The 24,709-nt window shown below is 36.3% G+C and overlaps 1 protein-coding gene across 1 annotated transcript in view; it reads right to left on the bottom strand.

The window, feature by feature from the left end:
• RELN (reelin) overlaps nucleotides 1-24,709 on the bottom strand; it is a 549,610-nt gene that overhangs the window by 160,556 nt on the left and 364,345 nt on the right. Inside the window, exons 20-21 of the mRNA XM_027838603.1 lie at nucleotides 16,164-16,400; nucleotides 1,989-2,181 (exon numbers count right to left, since the gene is read on the bottom strand). Coding sequence (XP_027694404.1) covers nucleotides 1,989-2,181; nucleotides 16,164-16,400 — 430 coding nt within the window. The remainder of the gene's footprint in view (nucleotides 1-1,988; nucleotides 2,182-16,163; nucleotides 16,401-24,709) is intronic.

Genomic DNA, 24,709 nt, shown 5'->3' with positions numbered 1-24,709 from the left:
ATCCTTCAAAGAATCACCCATCTATTACTTTTTCTCTCCAGTTCAAGGTAGCCATCCTCTTAGTCAAGGCTAATGCTTCCATTAGTAAACTTAAGACTACCTGCTCCCATCACTCTTTGTTCCATCTCTTCCCTCTAATTATCAATCTTTACTTATCTATTGACTTTCTCCCTTGTTTGCAAGTAGGCCAAAGTCTTCCCTATTCTAAGAAACCTTCTATTAACCCTGCTACTACTTCATAGGAAACTCTCTCTCTTCTCCCTTCACTGTTAAACTTCTATTCTTACTGGCTCTACTTTCTCACTATCCACTTAATCTTTTAAAAAATGTTTTACTTTTTGAATTTAATAAACACCAAATATAAGGAAGATTTTCATGTACTTTGAGAAACAGAGAGGATTATAGATAAATCTCTATTATGTAGAGTTTACTATATTTTTCAGATAAAGCATATAACAAATTCAACAAGTGACTTACAAAAGCTGTCCTGACATCTGTGATTCTTTTTGACCTTCCTTCCATTCTCTTCTAATTTTTTTCTTTGTTGGGGGGAAACCTCCCACCTCCCCACCATTGGAAAAAAAACATCCTTGGGAACAAATATGTAGAGCCCAACAAAACAAATGCCCATATATAAGACTTTGTAATTCCATCACTTTACTGAAATTACTTTTTTCAAAGTCACCAATGATCCTGAATTGAAAAATTCAATGAACTTTTCTCAGTCCTTATCCCTCTTGAGGTTTCTATACTACTGACTTTAAAAGATCCTTCATGATACCTTCTCTTCCTTTGGTTTCTATTACCCTAGTCTCTCCATCAGTCTTCTCAGTTTCTTTGGTTGGTTCCTCTTCCTCCTTCAGTTCTCTAATGTGGTTGTCCACCAGTGTTCTCTGCTCTTTATATGCTTCCCTTCTTTCCTCTATGGTGTTTTAGACCATCAGAAGAATGCATTCATACGGCCTTTTCTATATTTTGAGTGAGCATCAAAAATTACTCCCCAACCTTCTTTTCTTCAAATTAAACAACATATATTCTTTAACATGGACATATTATTTTTCATTCTTCTTATCACTTTTGTAAGCCTCCTCTGGATTGCTTCCAGTTCCCTTTTAAAACACAGGGGCACCACCAAATGAACACTATTCTAACCAATTCTGCATAAAATAGAAGGATTTTGCCTCTTGTAATGGGTTATAATCCTATTTCTGCAGATGCAGAAATTAAAGACTGACAACAAGATTCTATTCAGAGAAGTCAGCTTTTTCCTTCATCATGCTCAATATCTATAGTATCCTACTTCCTATCTGATAACACATGATGTCAGCATCTATCTTCCTAGGAATACAAAATACCTAGGAATGAATCTTCCTCTAATAAACCATTTTAATTCTCACTCACTTATTGACATCTAGTCTATACCACTATAAGATAGGGAGGAACACTTTTTTTTTTTTGCTTTTTAGTGAGGCAATTGGGGTTAAGTTACTTGCCCAGCATCATACAGCTAGTAAGAATCAAGTGTCTGAGGCCAGATTTGAACTCAGGTCCTCCTGACTCCAAGGTTGGAGCTCTATTCATTGAACCACCTACCTGCCCCTGGGAGGAATACTTTTTTGGGAGGAGGCAATTGGGGGTAAGTGACTTGTCCAGGGTCACACAGTTAGTAAATGTCTGATATAGGATTTGAACTCAGGTCTTCCTGACTCCAGGGCTGGTGCTCTATCCACTGAACCATCTAGCTGCTCTAGGATGAGTACTTTTAAAAAGACTTTTTCAACATAACAAGTTTGGATTACACAGAATATATGATTCAACCACAAGCCGTCTATCTAGCTCTTTGATCAGGACAGTCAAACAAAGGACACGCAAGTCAATCAACCAATTTTGCCATTTCTTTTCAAACCTAAATTTTTTGTAAGCTTCAATTCCTGTGAAAATTTACCATCAGTATTTTTTAAAGAAATGACTCAATCATAAAGCCTTACCTCCTGTACAAGGTGCCATGTAAGACCATGGTTGGTAGAATAGTCTAGTTTCACCTGGTTGTCCATATGGGGAGTATATTTTTGACCACATCCCATCACCAGACTGAACTGTATCATATATGAAGCTCCAATCTGCATAGACTGTGTTTCCACATAACGCATGCTTGAGGCAAGTTTAGAGTCCCCTGTAAAACTGAGAGACACAGAATATGAATCAGAAACTCAATCTAGAAACACCTCAAAGGTAATATTACAATTTTTGCATTGATATGTATACCTCTAAGAGGTTAAGTACTGAGACCAAACTGTGTGCTATGGAGTTACACAAATATATGGTTTATGATGTCAATGCGCTCAAGAAGTTTACAATTTACTAATGGATGAGCTGAAACATATGAAACTGTACACAGCTATGTGGTCAACTCAATTATCCCTATGGAAACTGTTCTTCAATAAGTGTTTTAATAGTATGTAATTTTTCTAAGTTAATTATCAACTTACTGTTTTCAATATGAACAAGCAGAAAAAAAGCTTTAAAAAATCCCTATCATAATTATGACCTCTTGGAAAGGTATTAGTTACAAATATAAGAAGCCACAGAGGGAAAGAGATATTGTATAAATTGACACTTTATACCAATTTAAGAAATAATGTCATGTATTACCAGCATCGAACAATAACCATGATAAGTTGAGTGGGGAGATGGGAAAGAAAAGCTAAACAAAGCTTTACAGTTCATCTTTCTCCAGATCTAAATATCCTCATAAGTATGTTTGAAGTATCAAATTCTCAGAACAGCAGAAACACTCATGCGAGAGTAATTTAAAAATCAATTTATGAAGTCAAATACAGTCAACTTCTGATTAATCACACTGAATACAACCTTAATATAGATAATAAAAGTATTTAAAAATCATTGTAATGTGTTTTTCTCAGACATACCTAACATTGTTAACATACACCACAAAATAACTTTGGGTAAAACAATGTTGTAGGGCAGTGGTGTGAAATTCAAATAGAAATGGATCCCTGAAGGCCACATATAGATTTAGAAAACCACAAAGTAACCACAAAGTAATATTATCTATATTGTATTGTTTTTTAAAATTTGTTTTGTTAAACATTTCTCAATCACATTTTCATCAGGTTCAAGGCCTCACTCGGGCAAGCAGTGCTTGACACCTCTGTTGTAGGGGATAGTGATTTTCAGCAATATTGGTATAGATGAAAGATAAGTTCTTTGGAAGGCAACATCTGAATTATAAAAATTTAGAATTTTTCTTTATAAACATCTAATACCACAATGGAGCTGGGTTGCTGGCCTACCTAATAGATGAGGTGTAAAGAACCAGAACACCAAGTTATCCGAGGGACCCCTGACCCTCTGGACTAGAAAACAATGAAATGGAGGTGGGCATTGCTGACTCAAGGACAAGAAGCAAAGAATCCAGTGACAGCCCCATTCACAAAGAGTCATCAAATTAATTGCTCTGGTTAGCCACGTCTCAATATATCAGGAGGAAACAAAGTGAGTTTCCTTTCTACTTTTATATCTATTTCTGCAAGTTTTAAATCACTTCCCATTAGTTTCCTTATTTCTCCATGTTCTTCCTGAACCACCGGGCTCCAGTCATCTACTGCTTCATTGTACTAAGGCCCAATACTTCTCCATTTTCCCATTCCTCTGAGGGAAATAGATTAAATTTTCCCCAGCTGTGGCTAATAGATTTTTTTCCATTTTTTTGAAAGAAACCATGCCCAAACTCATCTGAGAATTATGTTCTCCAGGCTGATCTGAAACTAGCACAGTTGGAGAGATTCTTGGGAAGGAATAAACCCTTCTCACCTGTCTTCTAATTTCATAGAATGATAAGATCACAGATTTGTTGCTGGAAAAGACTTTACAGGACATATAGTCCAAACTCTACATTTTACAGATGAGGAAACTAAGGATCAGTGAGGTGATGTAACTTGCCCAAGTCACACAGGTAGAAAGCAGAGGAACAGGGATAGAAAACCAGGTTCTCTGACTCCATAATCATCACTCTTATTACTCTATCTCAAAACTGCTTGTATGAAGGTGTAATGGAATCATACTGAAACACGTCAGGCATTACCCCATTTGCTGGTATTTTAGTACCATGTGGACTTTTAGCTAATTACATTTTTGTGTGGTCTACAACTGTTTCTGGGGCTTCATTAGTACAAAACTCATGTAAATAGCCCTACTAAGCACCTGTCTAAGGTCATCAGCTATTGCAAACAAGCTTGCTGTTTCTAACAAATATTCTTTGGGCAACAATTTGTACTTTGATAAAATAAAAAAAAACTAGTTTGTGAAAGAATTGGTAAGGGGAGTAAAATTAAATGAACTAATTGTTTTAAGAAATGATTTTCTATCCAATTCTACTGAATTATCTTGCCAAGGGAAAAGGCATCCTTATTTTGCTAAGGCTAATCCCTTAACCTGTGCCTTGGTCTCTTGTAGGAGGTAAGAGACCTCAGAAGCCATCATATCTTTATAAAATACTCAATAAGCAGTCATATAGTCTTTGCTTGAGATCTCTAATAAAGGAGAACCTGGTACCTTGTGAGGCAGCCAAATCATTTCTGGATAGCTCTTACATTAAACCTTAATTTGCTCCTTTGCAACTCTTTATTGCTTTTGGTTCTGTCCTCTGAGGACACATGAACAAGTCTAATCCCTTATCCAAGTTATAGTCCTTCACATTTTTGAAAACAGATATCCCATCAATCTACTTAAGCTAAACATCTCCAGTTGCTTCAGTTGATCTGCATGTGCACAGGTATAAGAAAGGTAGCTTGAATAGGATCCAGGCAATTATTAAATTTGCAGCGAGAGCACTTACACCTCTGAAATGGGCAAACTACAAATCAGGGCTCGATTTGTTGTTTTGTGCATTGTTTAGACTTAAGAAAGTGTTAATAATGCAGATAAAATGTGTCTTTTCCCCACCCAGGGAGATGGTTATTAAACATTTATTAGTATATTCCTATCAATCTTGAAAACCTTTACAATTCTGGTTTACATCTATTCTTCCTTTTATGAATGTCCTAGAACTGAACAAAATACTTAGAAAGGAGGATGATTAGGGTAGAGTACTAAGAACTATCACCTTGATCATCTTGGACACTATGCTTTTCTTAATACAGATAAAATCATAGCACCCTTACAGTACATAAAAATCTTATAATTGTAGCACTTTTAGCCCACTAAATACCCCAGATCTGTTTCAGAAAAAAAACTGCTGTCCTGACATAACTCCCCAGTTTCACAGCTGATAGGTTGCTTTGTTAAATTCAAGTTAAAGACTTTACACTTGTCCCTATTAAAATTCATATGATCAGATTTGGCCAATTGCTCCAGCCTGTTGACATGCTTTTGGATCTTGATATTGACACCCAATATGTTGGACTACCCGCCTAAAATGTGCAAATTTGACAAAATACATCATCTACACCTTTACCTAAGTTATTGGCAAAGATATCAAACAGCACAGGGCCAAGCACAGATCCCTAGAAGAGTGCTCTGGAGATGATTTCCCAAGTTAAAAATGAACCATTACTAACTACTGTTTGGACTCAGTCATTCAATCAGTTACAAATTCACCATACTGTACTGTTATCTAGCCCACATATCTCTGTCTTGAATGCACAAATAGCATGAGAAACTTTCTCAAGCACTTAACAAAAATAAGTATTATCTACGGCATTCTCTTGATGTAGCAGTCAAGTAACCTTGTTAAAACAAAAAGGAAATTAGATTAATCCATCATGACTTACTCTTGCAGCCATACTGGATCTTTGTAATGCCTGTTTATTTTTCTAAATGGTCAGTAACCAATCCCAATAAGAATACATCATATAATTTTACTAGGAATCAAAATCAAATTATTTGGTTTATGTTTTATAGAATCTATTCCTTTATACCTTTTTTTTCCTTTTCACCTTTTTAAAGTAATGACATTTGCCCTCCTCTAGTGTAGTGACATATCCCCTCCTATGATCTTTTAAAAATCTTGGACCTAATTCTTTCACTGAAGCAAACTCAGGATTTTCACAGAATAAGAGGCATGGGGGCAGTGTGGATAGAGTGTCTGGTCTGGTGTCAGGAAGACCTAAGTTCAAATATGGCCTCAGACACTTACTAGATGTGGGACCCTAGGTAAGTCATTTAACCCTATGTGCCTCAGTTTCCTCATCTATAAAATGAGCTGAAGAAGGAAATGGTAAACCCCTCCAGTATCCAAATGGGGTCATGAAGAGCAGCCGTAACTAAGAAACGACTAAATCACTCCTTGTTATTGATTGTCCAAGATACAGCATATTCCTTAGGCAAAATCAAAGTCAACTTCCCTTCTCCACAGGCACAAAGGAGAGCCCCTGCCTGTTTCAGCATACAGATGGTAAGAGGCTGGTAACATAATTAATCTGAAATCAGGAGGCTTAAGGGTATATTTCTACAACAGAAACAGAGAGGCCTTAAGAAAGTCACCTAGAGCTATAACTGGGTCACCAAAAAGGGGAATAATACTACAATATTGTATTGTTATTACCATAATCAGCATTATTACACATATTAATACAATAATACTCTCATCCCTTCCTGCTATGAGACCTAATGACATAGTAATAGTGTGACTTTGTTGCTTGCTTTGGGGAGAGAGACTAGCAATGTAGCTTATTTGACATGAATGTGATAAAACAGCTGGTTTTACAGAGCTGAAAGATCTTAGGTTGCAGGTTCTGAGGTTATATCCCTTAAAAGACATTGAATAGGGTTCACCTGCCCTCTCTACTCCACCAGGACACCACCACCACCACAACAACCCTCCTGAGGCTACATCACAGGGGGAGACAGACAAGCACCTGATAAAGATTCATATAAAAGTGCTGTGGTACTTGGGTGGCAAGCCCTCCTTGACAGCTGACCCTGTACCTAAGCATACTCCATTAAAAGATACTTGTTTCACCCAAAGTCTTAGTACCTTAAAGAAAATTCTGATGGATTCTTCAGTCTCAATGAATTCTAAAACATGAATTTACAAATACAGAAAAGAAAATTTCCGAGGACTCAGGATCATCAATTAGAGCCAGAAGGAACCTCAGGGGTCAGATGGTCAAACACCTTCATTTTACACATAAGGAAACAGGCCCATAAAGATTCTTCAGCTTGCCTAGAGTCAGACCAGTAGTTAATGGCTAAGATCCAAGTCCTCTGATTCTAGATTCAACACACATTCTGCTCCACAACACTGCCTCATTTTTTTTTATCAATTAGTATGCTTAATTAATGTGCAGAGCCTTAGTGGGACTTCAAATTTATGCTAGATTTTTACCAAACTGACAAGTTCTATCAGGAGCTAAGGACATGAGGATAATTGTAAACCATTTGCTGACAAGCTTTCCCTTCAGTTTCCATTTTCTTGTTTTCACCAATTCAGACTAATTTGGTAAGCAGTGATGTCACTCATAACTGTCTTTTAAACTTTATCATAGGTTTCTTTGTAGCTTAAACACTTGTCCATCTTAATTGATTTATACTTGCAGTGGTGGGGAATCTGCAGCCTAGAGGCCACATGTGGCCCTCTAGGTCCTCAAATGCAGCCTTTTGACTGAATCCAAACTTCACAGAACAAATTCCCCTTTAATAAAAGGATATGTTCTGTAAAACTTGGACTCAGTCAAAAGGCCGAACCCAAGGACCCAGAAGGTCACATGTGGCCTCAAGCCTGCAGGCTCCCTACCCGTGAGTTTTACAGTATTCCATTTCCACAATTTATTTAAATATTCTCCTATTGTTGGATATTTAATTTGCTTCCAGGTTTTGGAGTTTTTTCCTTCTATTTTTGCAATTGAATATCATGTTGGAACAAAAATATCTTTGAACAGATGCTCTTTCTTTTTTGTTCATAATACTGTTAGAGTATATTTATATGAGGATAAGTTAGTAGCTGAAGGAATGAATGAGAAAAAGGAAGCAAAACTTATGATGAAGATTTGAAGGAGAAGTAGGGACGATAGTCCTGTGCAAAGAGTCCTGGCTCAGGATTCCAAGGTCACAGGTTTAAATCTTGCCTATGGGACTGTCTGTGACTTTGGGCAAGTCACTTAAGGTCCCTGGACCTCAATTTCCTGGATCATAAAAAGAGGGAGCTGGATTAAATAATCCCTGAAGTCCCTTTCAGATCTCAAGCTATCACCCCATGAAACTTAAGAAGTGTTTTAATACTCTATGCATTGAAATAAATCAAATATAAATTGTTATTAAGTAGGTAGAGTTATTTATACAGATGTTTAATGTTGTATCTAATCAAAGTTAATAAAAACCTTTATTGAATCCAGTTTCTATCACCAATTTATTTTGTAGTTTCATAGAATAGGCCTCATAAAGTGTCACCCCAATATACTTACTGCTTCAAGGAAATTTGGAATTTTTTCACATATGGCATTTCTTCAGCATTTTGCTCACCACTCCTTTTGAAAGACTTTTTATAAGTTCCTCAGTGACTATGCTATTTTTTCCCCCTTTATTTCTTTCACTAAAGATTTCAAAGGTGAATTCAGCATCTGAATTACTTTGGAGTATTACTTTTATGCATCTCCTTGAGGACTAACACAAATCAAGAGCTTTTAATGTCTTTTTCTATCTATTTTTTTTTTAGTCTTTACCTTTAATCTTTGGGTATATGGGATATTCTCTTTAGGTTTTTTATTCTTGACTCCATTTCCAGAATACATCTAGAAATTTGGATTCAAACTTTCTCATCCTGATATGGAAACTTACTTCTATTTAGGTAAATTTTCATCCTATAAAAACTAAGATAGTAAATTATTTTGCTGTTCTATTTATTCACCTTTTGCAGAAAATAGTGCCTCTCCAAAGAAAAGTACTGGATGTATTTGGCATTTGAATAACATTTTTGACACAAGGATCTGATAATAACATTAAAAACTCCTAGTTTATAGGAAAAAAAATAGAAAAAAGTATTAAGTACAGAAGCTTTGGAGATTAAGGCCATGTCTCCACAGTGGATTTTTTTCAGTTTATTTATGTCTTTTACATCTAACCATTTCCTCCTTGTGTGCACCTATATGGTTACATGAGAAAAAATTGGCTGGAAGTCAAAGTCATTGCTTAATTAATGGACAAAAGGTGTCCACATGTTAAATTGCTAATACTCAACCTCTTCTTAGCCTCTTCCAAAGCACTTTTTGCCAACAACCTAGTCATAAGTCTGTATCTCCTGCTACTTGTCTTAGTATCCCCAGAGATTCATGGGGTTATGGGAGAGAGGGGGTTATGCCAACAATGAAGGACAGTTCTCAATGACTTCACATTAAAGTTCCTTCCTGTTGCTGCAAGGGGATAGAGGGAGGGAAGGGAAGGAAGTTTTAGATTTTCAGAGTTCCTTCTAGTCACATCAAAAATATTAACTGGTAAGAGCTTTTTTAGATCTCAGCCCAGGTCCTTTCCACTATTTCACATTTTCTAATAGGGAAAGAGAAGCACCCTTATTAAAATAAAAAATAAGTCCACATTGTGACCCTTATCATCTCAACCTCTTAGAATCTCTAACTTCCTTCAAGATTCAACTTTCTACATGATGCCTTTCCTGATCTGCCCAGATCTCATCTAAGACGCTTTCCACTATTTTGTATTTGTTAATAAGGAAAGACTAGCATCTCATTAATAAACGAATACGTGTGACGGTCTTCCTCACCTCCACAGCTTAGAATCCCTAAGCTCTCAAGGCTCAGCTAAAATGCCACCTTCTATAGGAGATCTTTTCTAATCCATCCAACTGCTAATACCCTGCTCCCCCTAAATAACCTTGTATTTATTTTCTGTGTGCATGCACAAACACACATTTAAATGGTGTCTCCCCTGACAGAATATAAACTCTTTGAGGTAAGAACCTCTAACTTTTATCTTTGTAACTCTATGGCCTGGTACATAGCAAGTATTTAAAAATGCTTGTTGATAGCTTGATTGTAAAGTCAACTCTCAAGACAAACCAAACTTGTGGACAATTCAAATTTACATTTGAGTTTCTAATGTGGACAGAAATATATTAGTCAGACATATTTTGAAAAGAGAAGTCAAGGAAAAAAGATGTTGAGAATCTAGGAGATTCAAAGGATGATGTTGGACTTAACAAAAATAAGGATGTTCTACCCATGTCTACTCACACTATGCAGCTCACTTTGCCTTAATGAAAATAAAAGGGAAGGAGGAGTTTTATTAGCCACTACCTTGTGCCCCCAAAGAGGGTGCATCTTGCAGCCAGGTGGTCATATGACAGGGAGAATATGTGTTGGGGAGATTTTGCCTATATAGGTGCTAGTGCTAGAACTCCAACAGAGGTACAAATAAAACTGCCCTGTAGGGTCAACACTTGGAACAAAGTGGGGGAAGTTAAAAATTGTGTAGCCCCAGGATATCAGCAGCAAGGTAAAGTTGTTTATTAAGGGGTGATAGGGGTGGTATGGTTGTCATAGTTGGTTGTCATGGGGAGTGTGGAACTCTGACCCTTTTATTGGTTATCCACTGGGGTCTTGGTTCCTCTTTTGGAGAATACTAGGCTAGAGTACTGGGCTATTTCTAATGAGATGAAATTCAATAAGCATAAATGTAAAGTCTTACACTTGAGAACACAGAAATCAACTTCACAAATGATCTGGGGTTTTAGTGGACTTCAAGGTCATTATGAGTCAAAAGTGTGATGGATCAGTCAAAAAAGCTAAAGTAACTTTGGGCTGAAGTCCCACTGTACTCTGCCCTCATAATATGTCATCTGGCGTATTTTGCTCAATTCTGGGTACCACAGTGCAAGTAAGACAGCGATAAGTGGAAGGGTCCAGAGCAGGGCAACAAGAACAGTGAAGGGCCTTGAGTTCATAGCATATGATGATCATTTGAAGGAAACAGAGATGTTTAATCTGGAGAAGAGAAGACTCAGGGGAAATATAACAGCTATCTTTAAGTGTTTTCAGGGTTGTCACATGGAAGAGATTTGTTGTTTGGTCCTCATGGACAGAACTAGGAGTGATGGGTGGAATCTACAAAGAGGTAAATATATACTTGCAATCAGAAAGAGTTTTCTAACAATTAGAGATATCAAAAAATGCAAAGGGCTGCTTTGGAAGTCTTCCAACAGAGACTAGATGACTACTTGTCAGGTATATTATACTGAAGATTCCTTTTGAGTACAGGTTGCTCTAGATGGCTGTTGAGTTTTCTTCCAGCTCTGAAATTCAATTATTCTGCTAGTTTTCAGTCAACTTCCTTCCTTTTAAAATTTAGGGACTTTGTAATAATTTGGGCCTTATGTAATTCTTTAGTAAGCCCTCAAAATTGACATTTGAAATATTTTTGAAATTCACCCTTGCCATTATCACCCTATTCCTTCTTTTAGGTTCATTTTTTTTCTACTTTCAAGAACTCTGCTACAGATAAACTCAAAATATCTTCCAGCAGGAAATACCCTTAAGAATAGTAAATGTACTTCCCAAACACAAACTGCTACTAAAAATTAATCAAAAGGAAAGTAAATTTCAAGACAATGAATTTTTATTCTGATGCTTATTTGTAAGTTACAGATCAGTAGATGTGGGAGAATATCTTGTTCTCTTTTTCTCCATGCTTGAACTGTGTACATATGAGTCAAAGAATTGCCTTCTCATGCCTAGTTGGTAAATTTTATAGGAGTCACATTGGATAGTGTGTGCCTAGAGAGATGCTGATTTCTAATTGTTTCTGTAATTGAGTATATACCTTATAATTTTTGAGGTTTATCTTTTCATACCCTAATTTTGTTTGCTACGCTTACATACACTTACATTATATATATGTATATACATATATATATATATATAGATATATAGATATACACACACACATAACAATACATTGTAAATCTTTGTATCATGGTTTCTCCAAAACCCACCCCTCTTTTGAACTTCCTTATTCCTGTCAAGTCCATCACCATCCTTTGAGTCTCCCACATTCTCAATATCTTTTCCCTTAGATGTCTCTCTTCAAAATGTCTGACTAGTATATTTCTGTCCATAATTGAAGCTCGAATATAGAACTGAATTTATCTATCTGTCTGTCTTTTTACTGAATCTGTGATTTCATCAGTGTAGGGAGATCCTGGTTAGGAAATTACATTGCCAGAACACAATTCCTTGTCTGAAAAATATCTTTTGAGAGTTGCCAGAGAGTACTGATCTGGTAAATTGCCCTGGGCCCCAAATCAAGTACAAATTAGAGGCAAGACTTGATACAAGGTCATCCTAGCTCCAAGGCAAACTGTCTATTCTATGACACTGAAAGACTTCTCAACTGCAATATCAGAACTATGATATTACCAATTTCTCCCAACATGATTCCTTAATTCTCTATGTAAATGTTTCCTTATTCTCATAGAACTCCCTGAGTCGAGAGCATTCAAACAGTGAATGCCCTGTCCCCATAAACCACTCACTCCACACTGCCTTCTTCTAGACTTAGCTCTCAGAAGCTGTTTTATTCTTCCTCCCTAATCTTTCCCTTCCCCTCCCCACACCCCAGAAGAACTCTGTAATCCGTTCCTTGTTCCGGACAGCGTCCAATATGTCCTGGGTCTATAGTGCTACGTGGTGGGCAATATGTGAAACTCTGTAACCCAACAACTTCACAACATCTTTCCCCTTCACTTCAGGGCAGGGAGACGACTGTGCACATGATAAGTTCCCCCATTTTCTTGTCTTTCATCACTTACACTGAGTTTCACCTCAGTCTGTTTCTCACATGTGTGCAATTATCTTTAATCTCCCTTTTTCTAGTCTCTTTTTCAAATCTTGCCCAATTACTTCAGAAAAATCTTTCTCCTTTGCTTCCCTCTTGACTCCTTTTGTTACTCAAAATATGACCCTAATTATGACTAATATGTGCAAAAATAGTGATACACTGGTATTGAGGGAAAAAGGAAATATATCAAGAAAATGAGATAAAAAACCCAGTACTATCAACCTTTGAAGCCTTTAAAAATGCCTCCCAGTCCTGTTCAGAACCTTAACAGTATCTATCTTCTCAAATTAAATCTATTTTTCAAGAAGTAGTCAAAATACAATTTAAAAACCATCACATATTATTCAGTGCTATTGATTTTGGTTGGTTAACAATTAGTTTTGGAAAAATAACTATATATATTTGATTATATATTTAACTATCTATCTATAAAACTTCTTTTTATTGTAAATGTGCAGTATTTTATCTACATCAGACATTAAGTAAGTTTTTGAGGGTCTAGGACTAAATATCATCCAAACATTGTTTTTAGAAAATTTTTTCTAAATTCCTTGCAACTTACTTCCAAATGAAATTATGAAAAATCTGTTTTCCCATACTGAAAAGAGGGACAAATGTTCAGAACCTGGGTATATGATGTAAATACAAAGCAACCCCCCTCCCAAGTCCTTAAATGTATATGTGTGTTTGCATGTGTGTGTGTGTAGGCTCCAAAGCCTTAAGTATGTGTATGTATATAGAAATATACACACATACATATGTGTATATATATACATATATATATACACACATATATCTACTTATATGTATGTATATACATATGTATGTATGAATATGCCTCCTAGTGAAATATTTCTATCTGGTTCTTTAAAATCCAAGGAATATGCTCCCATTTCAGGGAATATGACTTTTCTTTCTAGAATGGAAAATGGCAAATTTGATCTTGGTGACTAAGTTGGTTTTAAAATTACTTCAAAACAGTAAGGAGATACCGTGTTTTGCTCTCAAACAACCAGTGATGCATTTTTCAGTATCTTCTTCCATCCACCAAAAATAGACACCATTTCTAAAATGTCATCAAAACCATCCCTCTGTAGAAGCACTGATTTGAGGCCCCAGATACAGAATTATTTGACAATATGGTTTATTATTTGTGGCATCTCTTGGAATTATTATTTGGGTCCATTTTGGGGGTTTTAATCTCAAATAAACTCTGAAGGAAACAATTAACTTCATAATGTTTTGTTTAAAATGAATATGTGAAAAGTTATCAGGAAGACTTTCCTACAGTGTAAAGCTGATATAGGCCCTGATTTATGGATTTTCAGTAAGAAATGAAAGCATCACAGATAATTATAAGCAATTCTTTCCTCCCCTGAAAAAGTGCTCTATGATGACATGCTGTTGAGTGATTTATAGCATATTGACTATAGTTCTCCTAATGAAAAAGCAATTGTCTAAGTTTTCCCTGGAGAACACTCTCAGTGCCTTAGCAATCCATGCTCATGGAAAGTCATGAGTTAGAAAATGAGAACCAAATGAACTCACAGCTGGGAAAAGCCAACACTAATTAATTTAACACCAGCCATTTGTACAGATCTTGTGGAACTTAAAGAATTCCACCGGAGAAAACAAGGTCAGTGAAGGGTATAGTTCACATCTTAGAATGTATCCTAAAGAATGCTTACATAATATGATAATACACTCCAATGGTTTTCTATCAAGAAATAGATCAGCTTGTTTTTTCTAACTAGGAAGTTATGACTGTCATATGGATTTTAAATTATTCCAATGTGGCAATTTTATTTTGAACACTGCAGCAAGTGTTACGGAAAAAGTTTTGCTAAAGTTGTATGTTGACATTGATTCTTGAAACACGTCCTAGAAGATATGCTAGTCAGTAACAGACAAGGAAACAATGTTGTTAAAAGGGTTTTTATTCTAACTCACTGGCTAAGAAAATGTGAACAGTTTGAGATCTACCATGTTGTTTCAGTTTAATGAGCAGTGAGCACTTTTCTTGTCCTTATTAAAGTGGTTAATGTGTTTCTATGTCCTCATTATCACTGGCTGAACATACTGTCTGTTATTTGCAGAACCAACTCAACCTCCTTTACTTTCAGAGATGATCACAAAGTCAAATCAGATTGCTCAAATATACTTGTTAATAAAACTCCTACAGTGCTGTTCGAGGTGCCCATGGGGATTGTACAATTATTTATATTTCCTTTTTTTCCATAATTACTATGATTGTACTTTCTCAGAGTAAATGTATCTGTACCAATTAAAGCGGCAGTAGGTTAAAAATATTCATCAGACTTGTATGAAAGGATATTCTTCTTAGGATTTTGATCAAAGCACAGAAATTAAACTGCTGTTATCATGCATTCAACCCGTGTCCAAATGACACACTCAGCAAGTTTGGAATTTACTTCAACCAATGTTAACTATTTCTAAAAAATAAGATGTAAACCATTTAAAAAAAACAAGCACTTTATTTAGTACTTGCATTTATGATATGGTATCACTGTTATATTACAAAGTACTAAAACAATTACTGTATAAGTATTTCAGTTTGTAATTTCTAGGTGCATAACTAAGCTGAATTAACTTTTTAAAAAATCTAATATATAAAATTCAAAGGAGTCAATTTTTTGTTTATGCTTGTATTCCCTCACTTAAGCTCAATAATTTTCCTCTCTCTTCTAACAAGACTTTAAAAAATGATACACAGAAACTAGCTATGAAAGATTTTCAACCGACAAAGCACAGAATATGACCTTTTCATATTTTTCATAGATCTCTTTTATTCTATCTAGGTTGAAAGAGTGCAGAGCAAAAGTGATCAGTTGTACTTTCATTTCCATTAGCAGTAATTTTGAAGCAAAAATTTTATCCTGCTGTGTGTGGGAAATCACTGTGCATGCACAATTCCATCAAAGGTAATTCTCTGTGCACTGGAGTATAAAATTTACCTCTAATTATGATTAGGTCATTGATTGGACATTTGGTGATATGCACTCTGGAGACAATTACAAGGAATAACAACCAAAGAGATTCATCTGGAGAAATCAAATAGGCCTGCCCTGGACTCAGTAGTAAAGTAAGTAAAATTCTCTCAGAACCATATTTTCTAATTATGTTTAAAGAGTCAGAGAACCGGAAGAATCCATCCTCCTACTTCTAAGCAGGATGACACAAATAATTTTATTTAAAAATTTCCAAAGAGTATTTCTATAACCCCTCTTGTTAATCCAGTCCACTTTTATACAAATCTGAACCACCAGAGATCTTTCACAATGCATCTTTCAATTCCTAAAACTGATTGTCTAATTACAATAAAGCATTTATATCCTTACCAAAGAGTCCAGTCGTGGCCACAATAGGGCTGAACATTTCCCAGGTAGAATCCCAGAGACTGAGTGACCTCCACTAGATTAGTGAAGTCAAGACTAATGCTGTTGAAAAGTATTGAAGTCATGATGATCTCATCAATGGCCCATACATCTTCCCCCTGGGAGGAGTGATATGGTTGCCACCATCTGAACTGAATTCCAAACTGCTGTGCATCGGCTGGTAATTCCACAGAAATAATTCTGTAGGGAGAGGAAATTTAGGATAGGAAAGGAGAAGAAAAAAAATACATGTTCAAGATAGTTCAGTAATCAAAAAATGCCAACATCTATATCGCATTATTATTTGATGGAATGGAATGTAACGTATCAAAGTATTGTTGCTGTTTATTGCCAATGTCCTCTCTCATCATGTGTTATTTCCTCTTCTACCACATGTATTGGGGATGCTTTTTGTATAGTAGAGGAGGCAGACAGGGAAAGTATCTTATTTATTTTTTCATCTTTCTCAATGCTTTGCACAGGGTGGTAGACACTTGTAAAAATCAGGCTGATGATTTCATTGGTGTAGACAGCCCAGAGAGAAGAACTTTCTCTATTAAGTTATCACGGGATATGCAAATTAGAGTCTTGAAGAGTTGTGCAGGTTACTATGAGGTTATATGATTTATCCAAGGCTACACAGTGAATATGCATCACAAGCAGAATTTCTTTAATCTCAGGACTGCTAACTACTATGCAATACTGTCTCCTATAGTACACACAATATGTGCTTAATAAATGTTTGTTGAGTGAATTAAATCAGCAATATTGTAATATCTCTCTCTCTGTGTGTGTGTGTGTGTGTGTGTATGTGTATGTGTGTGTATGTTCATCCATCTGCTCTTACAAAACCTAAAACTAAAGCCACAGCTTTCCAAAGTGAGAAGGATTCATATCGTCTTGGTAAAGCAACATGAGTTTCATGTTACACACGTAATTTTGTGCTGGTGGAACTGTCAAATTCCTCAGTCCCATGAGTTTAGCACTGCATGCCAAGGTCACTTGATCTGTCATGGCAGCTAAAACAACAAACCTGTACCTGACAAACGGTAAGGAAAATTAAGAATAATATCTAATTTCCAGGAGCAATTATTGTATACAGCAGCAGGGACCATACATTAATTGCCACTGCAATGACATCTGCTTGAAAGCTCCATAAATCACAGTTCTATACTGCTCACATATACTCACAAGGTGAGATGTGAAGCAAATGGCAAGTGGAACATTTGTCTCCATCAGTGTACACTTAAATACCAAGAGAAGCATTTCAGTAAATGCACACTGAAGTGAGGGGATTTTTCCCCTTGTGTGTAAAGGGGAAAAAAAAAAACCAAAAACATAAAATAAAGTGACAAGTTAGATGACCCAGAAGCAGATTACTATAAAATTTTTTTGAAAGAGGGTTTCAATTTTCTGGTTGGAATGAGGAATTGAACCATTTAATTTCAGTCATATTTATATTAAATCAAGCTGTATCCTTAGTTATCAATAAGCAAACAATTAAAATTATACTTATATAGATATTAAATTGAAAGCAAAAACTAATTTAAAAAACCATGGTTATATAGAAACAGGATAAAATAAAATGATCATATTCATTTTGATTAACAACAAAAAATAATTAGTAGATCATTTACAAGGTTATGCTTGCATACTAGTATAACAAGGTGTTATACCAGCACTTAGAATATTCTAGGAAGAAAGCAAGTAAAAAAGAAAAATCTATTATTCAAAAAATGAAATAGCTGATTCTATTCCTTTTCACTTCATTCAAAATGAACTGAAAGAAATTTATTTTGCAATAAAAAATGAAACTTTAATTTTATTTTATTTGGACAAGACTCATGATTTTATTGCTATAGGGAACTCCCATTGAGGAAAGGACAACTTCTCTACAACTCAGAGTCTTAGGGAATTATCGCTTGTCTCCCAGCTCGTATCTTTGTCAGACAGAAGACTTGAAATTAGAGCTTTCTGACTGCTATGCCAGAACTCTGTCTACTACGGCACACTGCCCCTCCTGCTTTAACATTAGTCTAAAAAGTGGTTTGGAAGTTTAGAAGATATTTTGTTTTTCACTTCAAAATATTTTTCACATCTTTTTTACTTCAAAGAGAAAAATAAATTAATTTGTATTTCTAACAATAATGGCTTGAGCCAAGGCACAAACACGTGAAGGTATGGGAAATATCTGCTGAGCTGAGCAGAAAAAGATTATGTAATGAAAGAGTACTATGACGCGAAGCTGGGAAATGAGGCTGATACTAGAGTGATCGTGGAAAGCTCTGAATACCAAACAAAAAGTTTTTACTTTGGTGGAGTGGGGAGCCATTCATGATTTTTGAACTGTGGAGTATTGAGATCATATCTATACCTATTTTTTTCCAAATAAGAAGCAGAAATTAGTACCAGGATCAAATAAAGTTTGAATAGCAAGTGAAGAAACATGGTTTTGAAGTCAGGCTGATAGGTTTCATTCAGAGAAAACTAACAGGGTCTTCACTTTATACAGTTTGTAATGCACAGCAGTCAGTTTAGCCTTGTTGCTTGTGTACTCTTATTCCCCTTTGTTGAGAAGTAGCATAGCATAAGGAATGGGGCATTGGACGTGAAAGACCTGGGTTCAAATTCCATTTCAGACTGTTATTAGCTGGATGACCCTAGGAAAGTAACCTAACTTCTCTGTGCTTCAGTTTCCTCATCTGCAAAATGAGGATAATAGCACCTAACTCATAGGGTTGTTTTGAGGATCAATTGAGATAATACATGTAAAGTGCCCTCTGTACTTTCAATCACCATATAAATGTGACCTATTATTATCCAAGAACCCAAATTGCAAAACGTTATGTAACAATTTGGGGCAGCTAGGTGGCTTGGTGGATAGAGCGCCATGTCTGGAGAAAGGAAGACTCATCTTCCTGAGTTCAAATCTGGCCTTAGACACTAGCTGTGTGATCCTGGGCAAGTCACTTAACCTTGTTTGCCTGAGTTCCTCCTCTGTAAAATGAACTGGAAAAGGAAATGGCAAACCCCTCCAGTATCTTTACCAACAAAACCCCCAATGGGGTCACAAAGAGTTGGACGTGACTGAAATGACTGAACAACATGTGATGATTTAGTTATGAGGTAATGGATGCACAGATTAGACTAGTCTTTCAAGAAATTAAAGGGGCAGCTAAATGGTACAGTGGATAGAGCACTGGCCCTGGATGCAGGTGGACCTGAGTTCAAATCCGGCCTGAGAAACATAACACTTACTGGCTGTGTGACCCTGAGCAAGTCACTTAACTCCATTGCCTAGTCAAAAAAAAAAAAAAAAGAAATTAAAGACTTCTCATTTTATAGGTAAGGAAACTGAGACCTAGAGAGCTGAGATGAATTGCTGAAAGTCACACAGTTAGTTGGAGAATTTGAATTCATGTCTTCTAACTCTCAGTCCAGTGCGTTTTATGATACCCCACCCACTGTGAAGGAGACCCATGGAAAGTCATCTCAGAGTAAAGAGGGTTTTTAATGAGTATGCAGTACCTAATCACACCTGGAAAGAGCCAAGGAAGAGAGATTAAAGATACATGAGACTGAACACCTGATTAAACAAAGTTTTAGAGCATGTGAGCAAGAGATACAAGAACAAAGAAAAGTTGGGTAAAGATACAGAGAAGTTTAAAAATGTAACAGATGAGCTGAGGGAGCATAGATTGGATGGTATCAATTTTTTTTTCTGCAGAGCAGGAGAAAACGTTTGCTCAGAGCATCAATTAAAAGTAAGCTTAGGTTTGATGAAGGTGGAAAAGCTTTGAATAGCTCCTGTGAAATGTGCCACAGAATCAATAAAAAGATTTCGGAGAAACAAGGAGGTTCTACCTGAGTTTAAACCACACGATTGTAGAGTGAGCTCATCTGGCAGTTTCATGACTTTCACTAGTAGTTCAGTGGCCTAAGGATGAAAGCGGAGGAAACACTGCGGCTTACCTCAGATTCAGGATTAGCTGGCCACGAGGAGCCCAAAACCAGACCAAACCAAAGACTTGAAAGTCCCTTCCAATCTAAATCCTATGATTAATTAGGGAAGGGAATATAGAGTTTTCATATAGAATTAAGAAGTATGAGGTAAAGTGAAGAGCGTTCCTATCCTCTCCTTTCACCGAGACCCTCACCTCAAATTTTATGGAGAAAAAGGAGGCCATGCACTACGAGCTCATTCTTCTCAAGTCTACATTTCAAACCCCTTCGTGTCAGTATTCCCATTTCCCCCCTTTTTCTCTAGTCTCTAAGGAAGAGGCAACTCTTTTTGCCAAGGCCAACCCCTCTCTTTATCCCATTCCCTCCGATAGTTTACTCCTTTGATCATCTCTGCCTCTCACTGATGTTTAGTTTTTCTATCAACTATCTTTTCCCTATTACTTAAAACATGCCAAGGTCTTCCTCATCTTAAAAATCCCAAAACTTTCACTTGACTCTACCATCCTCTAAGGCAATCATCCTACATTTCTCCTGCCTTTCACAGCCAAACTCCTAGAAAAAAGCTGTCTATATTCCTTACTTCCTAGTTACTTCTTAACCTCTTGCAGTCTAATGTCTGATGCCTCAATTTATCGAAGCCATGTTCTCCAGAGTCAGCAATGCCATCTTTATTGCTGAATTCAATTGCATTTTCTTAACCTTCAGTCTTCTTGAACTTTCACAGAGTTTGGTCCTGCTTTTCTCCTCTTCTTCCTGAATACTCTCTGGGTTTTCATGATATTTCTCTCTCCTGATTCTCTTCCTAATGTTAACTACTCCTCAGATTCTACCTACAGGATCACTATTTATGCATCCTAGATATGTGCATGCTCTAGGGTTTTGTTATAGACCCTCTCTTCTCTCTACACTTTCTCTAAGTGAGCTCATCAATTCCCATGAACATAATTGCCATTTTTTAAAAACAACTTTTTTTATTGTGTGTGAGGCAATTAGGGTTAAGTGACTTGCCCAGAGTCACACAGCTAATGAGTGTTATGTGTCTGAGATTAAATTTGAACTTAGGTTCTCCTGACTCCAAGGCTGGTGCTCTATCCATTGTGCCATCTAGCTGCCCCCAAAGACAATCTGGTTTTTTTTTTAAATTTTTTTTCTGATGAGGCAATTAGGGTTAAGTGACTTGCCCAGGCTCACACAGTTAGTAACTGTTAAGTGTTTGAGGCCGGATTTGAACTCAGGTCCTCTTGACTCCAGGGCCAGTGATCCATACACTGCACCACCTAGCTATCCCTCACATTTGCCATTTTTAATGCCAATGCTCTGAAAGAGCTATATATTCAGATCTTATCACTTTCCTGAGTTTCAGATGTTTGCTGAACATCTAAGTGGGATGTCCCGTATTTCAGACTCAGCATGTGTAGAACAGAACAGATCATCTTCCTCCTTAAGCCTGTTCCTCCTCCTAAGTTCCTTATTTTGTTGAAAGCACTATCATCCATTCAGTCACTGAGGTTCCTAACCTTCTTTACTCATTATTCTCACTTACCTATTTATTTCTTATATCCAGTGGTCAAGCCTTGTCGATCCTACCATCAACAGCATCTCTTGCATTGTTTCCCTATCACCTTGTCATCAACCCAGTTCAGGCCCTCATCCTCTTTCACCTAGCTAATTGTGTTAGTTTCCTAATTAGTCTACCTGTCTCGACTCTCTTCTTTCTAATCCATCCTTCAAAAAAGCTGCCAAATTGATATACCTAAAGCATAGGTCTGACCATGTCACTCCCCTACTCAAGAAGCTTTGGTGGCTCCCTACTATATCTAGGACAAAACACTAACTCTTACTTGACACTAGATGTCCTTTGCAGCCTGACTCTAGTCTATATTTCCAAGTTGATTAAACATTATTCCATTTCACATACATATTAACCAAACTGGCTTCCTTGCTGTTGCTTATACATAGCATTCTATCTCACAATTGTATGCCTTTGGACAGGCTACCTCTCATGTCTAAAAGGCTCTTTCTTCTCACCTCTGTACCTTATACTCCCCACCCTCTTTCAAGGCTCTGATTAAATACTACTTTTTCTAAGAGGCTTCTCTTTATTCTTCCTAGCTGTTAGAGTTCTTTCTCAAGTTACATTGCATTTGGTATGTATTTTATATTCACTTTCGTATTGTCCCCAAATTCTCTCCCCTCCCCCTTCCTTGTGATAGAATGTAGGGTCCTTAGAAGCAGAGGAGTGACAATTTTTATATTTGTATTCCTAGCACCTAACACAGTTCCTGGTGGATAGTAAGCATTTAATAATAACAACAATAATAAAAATATTATTTAATTGCATTAAATTGATAGGCAAAAACATTATTGAAATGACTAGTGAGTTCTCGGCTAAATGTGAGGTCAATGAACACGTAACAGAAATGATAACCGGAGAAAATAGGGAAGAATTATGGAGCCAAAGCACATGATGAAGGTAAAGAAAAGATTCAGTAGGGATGAAATCGTGAGAGAAAAAAAACATGTCAACCCCTTATATAAAATTTTTTACGTTCTTTTGGACATATATTTCAATAAATGGTATCTCCCATAATTTTAGTTACTGTTATGTGTTATAGTAGATGTGTTTCCTCATTTGTTAATTCATTGCGACATTCTAAATCACAAAGTTTATTTTTAAATTTTTCTTTTACTCAGGATCAATCTATTTACTTCATTCCACATATTCATTAAACTATTCATTCAACTAACATTTAGTGCTTAATTTATGCAGGACGCTGTTGTAGGTGCTGCGGTGATACAAAGATGGTTCCTGCTCTGCCATCGAAATGTCTTCAAAAGCTAGGAAACAGCATGTGACAACCTTTCATGTAGTAGCAATTTCATGATTTTCTTTAATTACTAAATTAATATCATGTGATACATCACTGTTGAATACGATGGAAGGTAATTTAGAGGGTTCTGCCCAACTATTCAACTTTAATTACTGTTATTATTTGACATATACTGGCTTTGTGACCTGGTAACTTATGTACCTCTCAGGGCCATAGGCGATTCTCTACAACTACAAGGAACAGAGAAGGTACCAACCTGCCTTGGTAGAGAGAGTCCTCTCAGTCAGGAATTCTCTATGCCAATGAAACCATAGGTCCATTACCTATAACTTATATGCCTACTATTTGCCACACACTGCTCTAGGCCCTGGGAAGATGAAGTCAAAACCAAACATTGCACTTAAGAAACTTGGATTCTTTTGGAAGTGGTGGTGGGGAAACACAAATGGTATAGAAAATTAAAGGCAAAATTCTCCAGAAAAAAAATTCCTGAGATGGAGGGAGGTTAAAGTAACAATTGATGGGATCAGGGTAAGTTTCCCACAGGAAGTGACATTTGAGCTGTTTTTAAGAAAGCTAAGGATTCTATGAGGTAGAGATGAGAAGAGAGTGGATTCTAGGAGGGGGAGCAGCCTATGCTATTCAAACTAATGTCTTCAGTTAAAATGTCATTAGTCTTTATCATTTAAGCTATGCTTTTGCTAAGTATGAACATAAGATTAGGTATAGCATCATCACATTACATAACTTATTCTGATTATAATTCATGTATTTAAAAAGAGATCATTTTCCTATAAATAATACTTTTTGATTCTATTATAATTTTATCATTTCTTGGAGCAATTTTTCTACTGGGGAGCAAAACTCCATTATGAAAATCAATGCCCAATGTGATTTTTGTCTGTGAAAATCCAGCTTATTGACATCTTTTCAATAGAACATTTAATTCTGAAAAGTCAGGCAAACCAGTAATAGCAAAAGAGCTGTTGTTGTTTGTCCTTCGTTATGAAAGAGAATCATGGCATCAGGAAGATGACGCCATGACTTGTAAGTGGATTGGATTTAAGTGAGGGAGGGCTGTGCAAAGTCACCAGCCTAACTTTCTCCTTCAGAGCCATCTGGGCCTAGTGGCAAGATATAGATCAGGATGACTGGAGATGACTCCAGATGCAGTGGGAGATCTTGGTCTTTTTAAGCTAAAGTCTTTCCCAGGTCTCACCAACATAATGAAGTATTGCCATTGTGCAAAAATGGTCATTAGTTTGGCCAGAAGTTTGGCAAGATTCACTTTGGAACCATTATATCATTGTATAACTAGAGACCACTTTAGCAATTTCCATTGGTTTTATGCCTCCTTTTTCTGTCCTGAATTTTTCTGAGGAGGAAAGATTAGATACATAATTTTTAGTAATTGTTTCTTATAACTTTTTATGGAAGTAGATTCCTATTGCCAAGACACTATAAATAATATAATTATGAAAAAAGCTAAATTGAAATTACTAAAAAATTCTTGAGTAAACCCATATCTAATAAAACCTAAAAAAGCTTAACATCTCCAGAAATTTAATCCTTTTCATTCATAAAAGTACTAGTGCTTAAAACATATCAATCAGCTTGAACAAAAAGAAAAACTATAATAAATATAATAAACTATAAACTGCCATGCTTACATCTATTTCCAGACATTAATTTTTATATAAAGTTGGGAAATATACT

Source organism: Vombatus ursinus, unplaced genomic scaffold (assembly GCF_900497805.2).
Source record: "Vombatus ursinus unplaced genomic scaffold, bare-nosed wombat genome assembly UNPS02014830.1, whole genome shotgun sequence".
Lineage (NCBI taxonomy): Eukaryota > Metazoa > Chordata > Mammalia > Diprotodontia > Vombatidae > Vombatus > Vombatus ursinus.
This window is presented reverse-complemented; position numbering and strand designations above follow the sequence as displayed.